Raw genomic sequence first — 10,696 nt, 5'->3', positions numbered from 1 at the left:
GTAAACGTGAGCACATGTAGATGGTGACGCCTTACTGTACAGTAGACTTACCTACTGCACAGCCAAGTGTTTTGTGTAGACACACCCACTGAGGAGCAAGCTTATATCATAGTAAGTAAAGCTAAATTAAACGTTCTTTTGTTTTCCTTTAGCTTAAGCTTTGGCCATAAAACCCAAATCTCATAGAGAATCAGATTAGCAATTTAGAAACTGAGTTGTCACTGGGAACAAAACAATTCACAACTTAGCCAGACAGGAGCTTGTTTACTGCTCCCATGGCTAGTAAGAAAACAGCAGCCAACTCAAAAGAAACCAAATTTAAGCTTTTTTGTTTGTTTGTTTTTCTCCTAATAATTGAGGAAAATCCATCCACTAAGTCTTCAGGATCTATATAATACACTACAATTCAAACAATCTGAGAAGTATTCAAAAATGACAAGTTTTTAATATGACAGCATTCTTTTAATAGCTGTGGAAATGTAATAACCCTGAACAATGTACAGAATCTTAGCTGTAATACATTTTCCAATGCAAGGCATTATTAGGAAGTTACTCTGGTAGTATACTTGTATAGATGAACAAGTCAGTTATGACTGTCACTCTTTAGATTATGTAACTACAAAACAAAGACAGCTGTTTCTTAGAAGTAGCTCTGGAGTGGTTCTCCCAAAATGACTTCTAGTTGGTGAACTGTCTTCTGGCACTGGTGTTCTACTTCTTCACATTCATCTGAAAAAAGTTTAATGGGATACAATGAAAACAAACCTGTCAGTTCACACATCTGTTTTGAAATGGCAAGGAAGATTAAGTCCCTTTTCAGACTGTATGCTCTTCAGGACAGGAGAAGTAGGTGCTTCTCCTAAAACTACAGCATGTTTTGAAATTACAGGGCCAAATATCTTCTGAGTACTGGAGCATTAATAGTGTTGAAGTAAATGTAAGCACACTTCAAGGACCTGTTGTATAAGGACTACAACAGGAATGCTTACAACACTGATGCGTGGACCTCCTATAATGTGTGCATCTACATTGAGGTGAATTCCACTCAACTAGCTTATGCCCCTGGCAGACGCGCAAGTGAAGGTACAATGGGATCTGATGCTGGATCCTCACAATCATGCTTCCTACCATGCCACATGCATGGCAGAAGGCATGATTGTAGGATCTAGCATCAGATCCCATTATGCCTTATTGCCAGTGCAGGAGGAGCCCACAATCATGATTTCATGCTCTCCCATGTGTGGGCAAAGAGCAAGCACCCACAGATGGGAGTGTGATGGGGCTCCCAGCCATGGGACGTGTACCAGGCACTCCTACTGCTCCCAACCACGGGAGCCCCCTGTAACTGGGAGCTCCGTCAGGGGTGCACCACATACTCCCATGGCTGGGAACCCCCAGCTGATCTGATACCAACATGAGGCACCCTTGCAGCTGGGAGCCTGGATCAGCTGATGAGGTTCAAAGTTATGACAGTCCATGGTGTGCTAGGTTAAAGTTCAAACCGCTCAAATCTCTGTATTGATTTACGTACTGAGTTACTGATTACTCCTAACATACTTCTGACTGAATCTTCACTTATGCATTCACTTTCACTTTCTGTTGAAGATCTACCCCACCTTTACACTAGATTACTTAACAGAAGTATTTTACCTTCCATTAGCTCAGCCAAGAATGGAATGGATTCAGGTAACAGCACCATGAAGTTCTCCTTCAGTTTTCCTGCAAGTTCTAACAAAGCAAGTAGAGCAGCAAAGCGAACCTAAAACGAGAAACATTACATTGCAGCATAATTTTCAGAAACATCTTTCACCCTTCTTTGAGCAAGGACCCATCTGGTTCTTTCTTCCATGCCAGCTCGCCCCGTATCCCCTCCATTAAAGGGAATTCTGAGAAGTGTATTTGCTAAACTGCTCTCAGCTGATGGAGCGGAGGTTAAGGTAGTTCAGTTTCCCTTCTTTATTAGTCATGTAATAGGCTTAACTCCTGCCTAGAGATTGTGGTCGCTTGTAAAAATCTACGCGCTTGCTAGGAAGAGGAGACCACCTTCTCACAAGTGGCTGATCCAGAGGATTGCTTTCTGGAGTCTACAGCAGATCTCTACCCGCCATGTGCCAGGCAGCATGTCCAGAGCGCCAGTGCCAGGTGGAGCACCTTGTCAGCTGTCACAGTACTTGCAAGTGGCTTGGGACTTTGTTCCTTATAACTTCAACTATCAAAATCACCTGGCTAAGTGACACCAGAGGAGCAGCCAACCAGTTGGCAAAGCTTAGGGAACATTGGTCTTTGTGCTACTGATGCGAGACCCCACCAAAAATGGTTGCTGCATGCTGCAGTCTTGGTCTCAAGATATTAGCCCTCAAAAGAGTGCATTTCTGTAGTCTAGTCTCTACAAATCAAAAAGATAAGTAAGGACAACACTGTCAATAGCTGAAGTATGTGGTCCTCTCCTGGTATCAAGTGCAAAACGAAGAAGCCACACTCAAACCACAGCTGCTATTTGGGCATTTAACAGTAATCTTGGTTTCACGAGCTGCTGTACTCTCTAATGTTTACTAATCCCTCTACTTGCCCTCAAATTCTTTGCAAGCCTCTCCTCCTCAGTCCCAATAGCAATGCAACCCTGAATCATTCTGTTCAGCTGCATCAGCAAGGCTAACACAAGAAATAAACCTGCCAGTCCTTTTTATGAAGACATTAAAACCAGCTTCTGACAAACTGTAAACAGCAGCAGGAAAGAGAGAAGCACAGTGAAAGCTTTCATGAGAATGTGCTGGAGGCTAATGAAATAGCTGCCCATATTTATCCCCTGCTGTTTAGTCTAAAGCTATTCCACTTCCCCAGCAATACACACCATAAGTGAACATTACTGTGTAGCCACCTCTATTGCAGGCAGCTGTCAGATCTAAGGAGATTCAGCCTGGAAATTATCCATTGACAAAAGTATTTCCTTGTTTGCATAAACAAAAGACAATCTTTTTATGCATCTAACTCACTCATATTTGTAGCAGAATTCAGTATTAAGTTTCTTTCTAGTGAGCATAGTAAATCTCACCCTGAAGTGATCCAGTCAACCCATATCTGTTTTGTATCTCAAGTATTCTCATGCAATACAAAAAATAATTCAGCTTCATACCTTAGGTGATGTGTGTCTCATCTTCAACAGAATCTGGTAGTTCAATGGTTTCCAGAGAGAATCATCTGCCATTGCAACTGAAAACTGAGCTATACAAGGTATCAGGTGGGCTGTCACTCTTTCCTGGAACTTCTCTTCTCCTCCAAGCATGTTTTCTAGCTGCAGGAATAAAATGACCACATAAAGAAAAGTTAACAGGGACAAATTTTTGAACACTGGTTTTAAAAAAGATCCTGTTCCCTTTGATGTAAGCAGCTCTTTAAAACACTGCTCAATGTTTGGTTCAATTCTCTTAACACAGGAAACTGAAGCCCAGAATGAGATTTCCAAAGGCCATAGTGAGGAAGGACTCACAAACTTCTGCTATAATAAAATCCCAACATTATGTTTTACAATGTTGATTTCCCTTAGATCTTTCAGCTACAAACTCCCTTTTCTGGATTAGAATTTAGTGGCGGCATTAATCGTTAGCCAGTAAAAACCTCCACTTTGACTGCTGGAGATTTTATGTTTTGGAGAAGGAATAAATATTGTTTGCAGCAGTTGGGAGAGACAAACAGGAAATGTATCATTATGCAGGCTCAAACAGCTTAGGAGCAGAGATGACTTAACTGGCACTACAGAATTGCTTATTATATGAAAAAAGCAGGGGATGAAAGACGAGAGCAAAAAAAAAAAAGGAGCCGGGAATTCCTGAGACTTGGGCAAATCATTTTACAGTGCCAAAATCCCAATGAGGCAGATGGGCATATGTTTCTCCAGTTTGTAGATTGGGGAAAAACTGAAGCATTATTGATAGTAACATGCTGTGAACACCTTATGTTAACTAAGGTGAACATACATCTGCCTACTTGGTAGGGGGGAGGGACCAGCATTGCAGATTTCCCATGGTCCCATATGATCATCCTAGGCATAATGATAACCAAAAATAACATGGAAAAACAGAGGATTAACTTGAAGAGTGAGGCAATGCCCAGCCATAAGGAATATAAACTACATCTTAACATTCAGCAAAAACTTTATAAAATGAAAGGAAAATAACTTGGGGTTAATACAGCAAAAATCTCCCCTCAAGGTGTTTGTCAATACCTGATCAACTAGTGGCATCATCAAGGTTTCTGCTCTCTCCTTGCTCACAAAATGCTGGGTGTCAAAGAGGAAGATTTTGTGCAAACAGTCCAAGATGAACTGCAGAAGTAAGCAGCTCTTCTCAGTGCTGTTCTCTGCATCAAAGAAAGCTTCATCTGCATATGGGAAAAAAAGACAGGCTTGAAATCAACATCACTTTCTCTGGTAACAACAGCAATTGGACTGGCAGAAACACGATTAGATGTTTATACAGTTTCCACTACCCCACATAAAGAGAGATGTTATTTTGCTAGCCAACGAAAGCATCAATCTAACTCACAAGTGCCAAATATACAACCTTTGGACTGGATGCAAAGATTTGTGGACAAATCTAGTCCGTATATCCCTATGAATTGCAACGTGTAATCTGGCCTGTAGCTGATGCTTGCTGTACTGACTCTTGTTGCTTACACAAATACGGTTGTAGGTGGCCTATGGCTGGGATTGAAGGGTAATGCGCAACTTGTTCTTCAGGCAAACCTGTAGCACCTTTCCAACCTGACAACTAATACTGCCAATTTACAGGCTGCTGGATATAGAATCCAAAATAAAAACAGCTAATACTCTTTTTATGAAGGAAGCCTATTTGGTGTGCATTGTGTATAGACAGTCAGAGGAATTAAGGGAGAGCACTTGCACTTAAAACAATTCTTGCTACTTCCAACAGCAATTTCATGAGTGCCCTGCTTGAAGAATATTCCTTTTTTTTTTTTTTTTTAATTGCCTCCTGTGGGGGCACGGTAAGGATCTTCATGGCTCCCCTAGAATTTATAAAACACTTCACTGCGAGGGAAACAGGAAACCAAGTCCTATGGACCGTGTGGGAGGAAAAGCATCTATAGGAACTGAAGACTTACCAGTTTTAGACGCATTGACTTGGTTCAGCGTGTCAGCAAAAGGCTTCACCAAATGACCTGCAAACAGGCTAAAAAGCCCCTTGAGTTTGTCTGCGATGCTGTCTGCTAACCGAAAGAATGTCAACAGTCTGTCCTTTGAGGCGCCCTCTGTCTTGGACCAATCAAACAGCTAAAAGTGAGAGACAGATTAGCTTTCTGCTACAGGTCTGCATACTGGCAATTGAAAATGTATCAACAGTAAACTTGAATTCTTACCTTGAAGAAGAGGGGTCTGAAAGAGATCTCAGAAAGTTTCATAACCATGCTAATCAGACAGTTTATAATATGAGTCTCTGTTCTACCAACATCTTCCAGATTGTCCTACAAAAATTAGAAGGTACAATTCAAGAGCTGTAAAGACTCAGCTTTATAAACATCCTTTAACACTATATTTCATTGTATTCTATTGTATTAAGGTAAGACATGACCACAGTTCAAATTTTATGAGGAGCTATTTTGAGGAGCAATATACAGGAGCAAATTTTATGAGGAGCAATATATAGCACTCTCAGATGCATAGTAAATACATTTAGCAAGAACCCACCAACATATTCTTATGAAAAACTTGTAAAATTAACATCAACTAGAAAGCTATGCCCATTCTTGCTCCTTATGTAATTAACTGTCCCCATCTACAAGCAAGTTCTGTGTAGGACTATTCATTTAATTCCACTCCTTTTCAACAGAAACCTTTTCTGCTTGTGCATTTTTTCACGGATTTTATTCTGCCCCACCTGCAAATTTTCACTGGCACAAATTCAAAAGATTTATTAAGAAAATATGAACACATATGTTTGTGGGGTACAGTGAATTTGAAGTTCAAATTCAAGGCTACTTGGGGAGAAAAGGAGACCATTTTTCCACCCCCCACAGAGTTCTGTCTACAAAAATGCATATTTTTTCTACTTCTGCTAGCATGTTGGCAGGTCTAGCAGTTCTGCCAATTTTACCTGCGAGTGTTCTGTTCTGAAATCCAAAGCTTTAATGAAAAATGTTGTCAGCTCAGATTGATGGGAGGTAAGTTGGTCTTTTTCCATAACTACAATATGTTCCTTCAGAATGTCCATAAGGGGACCCAGACACTTCTATTAAAGATCAACAATAAAGACGTGTGATACCAGACAAGAGCAGAGAGAAGTATAAAGTAAATGGCATAACTGAATTTTTGAAGTCCTGACACTTCTACTAATCAAAACTGCAGTAACAGTGGCAAAGAAAAATGAGGGTTTTTTACAATTCTTTTAACGAGTTTGGTACCGCACCCCCCTCAATTCATTTTTTTAAGACAATGGCAAGTCTCAAAAGCCATTCTCCAGCCATAAAACAGTAATGAGAGCTCGATTAAAATAATTCCTAACTGGGGCACCAGGCAGATAAAGCTAGGTCTCTGGAAACGGAACTGTCACCCATCCTTGCTATTCAGCATGTGACTACGGCAAATTCTTCCTTGTTTTAACTCTTCTGATTCACTATACATTTAACAGTGTAATTGTAGGTCAGTCACATTATAGAATGAGTAAGAACATTCCTAACCTTCCAGGAATTTGCAAGTTCACTATAGCTCTTGGTTATTGCTGGCAAGAGAACTCGGGGAGCAAGCTGTGTGGCAACCATGGTTTTCAGTGACATAACACGAAGATAAATCTGGGATGAAGGACCCATGTCTACTGCAATCCTTTCCAAGCGAATAATCTAACAAGGAACACAAAAGCAAAAACAGTTACTAGAAAAAACACTTTTGAGATGTTCATTTTACAGTTATTTCCTTCAGCAGACCTTTGTATTCTAGGAACCAACCAATCACTACTTTTCTATAGCTTAGTTGATTCTTACTCCATCACCCATATTAAAACTGAGACAACTCACCTGTAGCAAGGAATCCAAAAGGTATGGGCTAAGGAAGTGTGGTAATGTTTCCACAACCTTCAGCAAGGCAGTCACTGCACTAAGCAAGTAAATCTCATTGGAGACCAGCTCCTTTTTGTGTTTTAGTGTCTTCAACAATGCTGGCATCAGCCTGCGAATAACCAAGTAAAACATGGAGGACGATGAATCCCATTTTGTCAGTGACAAATTTAAAGACAAAATTCCAAATAGACTACATTCCAGCCGCTAAGGCTCCAAGTACTATTTTCACCTCTAAAATGTCCTGCATGTCCAATTCTAGGGACTCTACTTTTGGCTCCTTGGGATTTTCTGTTCTATTCTGTTTCTCAGTTTTTCAAGAAAACATTAATTTTTGATTGAAAGACTCCACCACACTATGAAAAAAAAAAATCAATAGATTTTTAACCAAATTCATGGAAATCTTTTGAAAAAGCTGTTAGTTAAAAGACCGAGGTCTACCAGAACAGGACCAACTGTCGTCATGTGGAGGGTCTTCAAACAAACTGAACAAGTTACTTGTGGTTTAAATAAAATCAATCTTTCACTGAAGACAGGGACACTTAGAATGCTATCGGATTTTTTAAAACATTACACAGGCTCCTGTCTATAGTCCCACAGAAATGATTCTGTAAGGAACTTGAGTGATTACAAAAATGGTCTTGTTATATTCAATTTGTTTCATAGCTTTCTTGCCTTAAGCACACATGAAGCATGCCCAGACACTGAAATACTTTTATCTATACCTACAAAGGATACTGCCCCCCCACATACAGACTGTCATTTAGTTCAACTGTAGTGGACTGTAAGACATCAGTCTTTTTTCATAATGCATTTCATTGTATGTGGTTTCTGCTGCACCAAATCCTGTTAAAAAATGCTGATACCTTGGAAGCTGAGGTATTGTAAGGGCTTTCAATGTACAGGTGACCTCAGCTATGCAAAGCAAAGCACTTCCTGTCACATTTCTTTCTTCCTTCTTTTCTAAAGAAATCAGATCAATTGTAGCTTTCAGCACAGGCACAAATGGCTCTGGATTCTTTGTACCAAAACATTTGCACAGCAGTTTGATGCTGAACAAAGCAGTCTGCCTGTTGATGGCTTGCTCTTCCTCCTCTTCAGTTATTTTATGCTGTACGATAGCCATGAGCTCTGGAACTAGTTCTAAGAGCTGCTTAATCTGAGAAAAGAAGGAAGCACACACATTAGGTATGTAAACAGAAACCCAGCTCTTGAAGGTTACATTATGATAAGCTAACACACAACTAATAAGTCTGAACGAGAATCATTTTTCTGCCAGCATCACACACAACACTGTTTTCTATACTAATCTATTCAATGCTACTAAACAAAAAGTTAGGATTTAACCCTCTGCCTTACTTGGCTCTTCTGCCAACGTGTGCGCTGCTGCAACTTATTGTTCAAGAGATCCATTGCTTTACGTCTCACAGAAGGCAGCTGGTTGGTCATCAGTCCTCTAATCACAGGAATAAAGGTCTCTGTTGGCATTAAGGCATTGACCTGTAAAAAACAAAAAAACAACTGCAACATAAACATGCCTTCCCTTTTTTGTAATATCCTCACCCTCCAATAACAGAGGCTAAACTACTATATGAAATCATGAAATGAAAAAGGGATTCAGAAGAAAACCAAAATATGTTGATAGCGCCATATTTTAACTCTAACTCCCTACAAGACCAGTAAACCAGCTTAGCACCTGTACTGTTAAAACCACAAAAAGGCTTTTTGCTCCATTTAGATTCTTTCAAAGAGCAAATCCAGTTAAAATTAGGAACTGGAAAAATTAAGAGTTTTCTGAGACCATCTCCATGGCTGATTTTTGCCATAAGGGTGCAAAAGAGAAAAATGAATGCGACAATTTACTTAATTTTATTGCTTTATTACTGGCATTGGCAAATTAAAGTAAGAGTATGATTAGGTCCCACTTTGTTTGGTAAAACTTACTAATTAATTATATAATATTAAACCATCACTAGGAAAATAAAAGATAGCCATCATGTTAATTACAGAAGGGAAAACAACATCAACAAATGGGCTAATGAAAACTTACTTTATCCAGCACATCATAGGATTTATTGAGCAGAACTCGCCAAAACTTTGCTGTTGGTTTGTCTGCATTTTCTTCCACTGAACGTGCCACAAAATTTATGTAGCGAAGAACTTCTTCTAATAAGCTAGACAGAAAAACATAGAATCTTAACCAAACTATATTATCCTGAGATGGAAAGTTTCAGAAACAATACTCACTTTGGGTAGCTCTAACTACATTAGAATTAGATATAAAAGACTTATCCAATAATAGGTAAAGATGAAAATGTAGATTAAAAGGAATCTATCTAGCACCCATAACATATGTATTTTCATAACAGCAAGCAGTTAGAATGATTTTTTTAAGACCATGGAGACATATGAAAATCTGAAATGAAGGCTCACACCATTTTATTTGCATCATTTTTCCTTCACTTGATTATCACTCCATTCAAGTCATACTTCCCAAACGCCTACACTTTGAAAATTAACCATAGAGTACTTTTTAAACCACATCTGCAGTTACTGTAGTTTTCTTCTTCCAACAAGAGACAAGGTATTTTCCTAAGAATGAAAACACTTAAGATACTCTGGCTAAAAAAATAAATAAATAAAGAGATCCCATCATGATCATCATGGGAAGTATGTACATAAGTAAAAAAATTACAATAAATAGTAAGGTCACCTAAAGTGGGAAGAACTATTTTTTTTTAAACCATCACTTGACAGGAGTAAACAAAACAAACAAAAATTCAAACAAGTTCAACCGAATGAAAACCAGTCTTTGCTTTAAAAAAAAATCACTGCACTGGTGCTTCAGGAAAGACTTATTAAATATGTGTTTATTATTGTTTTTAAACGATTTATTAAAAATATTCTGACAAACATTAAGGAATCTTATCTATTCCTATTCCTAGCTTGTAAAGGCTAGAAATTGGGGTAGTGGGGTGAGGCAAGGGTCTGAAATATTACCTCTGCTCCAACTCCTGGAGTTCTTCAGCTTTACTGCATTCAACTATCTGATTTAAAAATAAAGGAGAAAAAGTATGGTTGTTAGTAGGGTTGTGTGAAGCTTTGGTTGCTGATTTGGAGGAGATTCAGTTCAATTCGGTGGCCAAATCTCCGAATCTGAATCAAATCAGGAGACCCTTGAATCTCTCTGACCCGATTCGGAGAGATTTGACTGTAGAGACAGTTTTATATGTTTTTTCTACGTACCTTGAAGTACCAGGCGGCTCATGAATGCTGAGATGGTGGGGTGGATGGAACATCCTACGGGAGCACAGGGGTGTCCCCCGTGCACTCGGCAGCGAACCCAGAAATGGACCAGAAGTACTTCTGGTCCGCTTCTAGGTCCACCACAGAGCATGCGGGGGACCCCTCCAACTGGTGCCTCCTAGGTTTGGGGGGTATCCAGGGTTGCCCAGTGGCCAACTGCCAAGCCATGCTCCTGTGGGACACTCAGTCTGCCCCACCATCTCCGTGTTCATGAGCCGCACCTTGTACCTCAAGGTATGTAGAAAAAACATATAAAGCTGTATCTATGGCTCAGTCACTGATTCCCCAAATCAGAGTTGAATCTTCAGATTTGGCTGAATCAAATTGG

The 10,696-nt window shown here is 39.6% G+C and overlaps 1 protein-coding gene across 2 annotated transcripts in view; it reads right to left on the bottom strand.

Moving 5' to 3' along the window:
- Nucleotides 1-447: 447 nt before the first annotated feature.
- HEATR1 (HEAT repeat containing 1) overlaps nucleotides 448-10,696 on the bottom strand; it is a 52,044-nt gene continuing 41,795 nt past the window's right edge. For both annotated transcript variants that reach the window (XM_019549821.1, XM_019549822.1), the window contains exons 33-45: nucleotides 10,063-10,109; nucleotides 9,113-9,236; nucleotides 8,422-8,562; nucleotides 7,929-8,221; nucleotides 7,024-7,174; nucleotides 6,691-6,849; nucleotides 6,108-6,242; nucleotides 5,374-5,478; nucleotides 5,119-5,287; nucleotides 4,223-4,377; nucleotides 3,134-3,292; nucleotides 1,651-1,759; nucleotides 448-729 (exon numbers count right to left, since the gene is read on the bottom strand). In XM_019549821.1, the coding sequence (XP_019405366.1) occupies nucleotides 641-729; nucleotides 1,651-1,759; nucleotides 3,134-3,292; nucleotides 4,223-4,377; nucleotides 5,119-5,287; nucleotides 5,374-5,478; nucleotides 6,108-6,242; nucleotides 6,691-6,849; nucleotides 7,024-7,174; nucleotides 7,929-8,221; nucleotides 8,422-8,562; nucleotides 9,113-9,236; nucleotides 10,063-10,109 (1,836 nt within the window). In that variant the 3' untranslated portion in view covers nucleotides 448-640. The remainder of the gene's footprint in view (nucleotides 730-1,650; nucleotides 1,760-3,133; nucleotides 3,293-4,222; nucleotides 4,378-5,118; nucleotides 5,288-5,373; nucleotides 5,479-6,107; nucleotides 6,243-6,690; nucleotides 6,850-7,023; nucleotides 7,175-7,928; nucleotides 8,222-8,421; nucleotides 8,563-9,112; nucleotides 9,237-10,062; nucleotides 10,110-10,696) is intronic.

Source organism: Crocodylus porosus, unplaced genomic scaffold (assembly GCF_001723895.1).
Source record: "Crocodylus porosus isolate Cpor-Errol unplaced genomic scaffold, CroPor_comp1, whole genome shotgun sequence".
Taxonomy (NCBI): Eukaryota; Metazoa; Chordata; order Crocodylia; family Crocodylidae; genus Crocodylus; species Crocodylus porosus.
The sequence above is the reverse complement of the archived record's forward strand: the minus strand, read 5'-3'. Positions and strand labels throughout refer to the sequence as shown.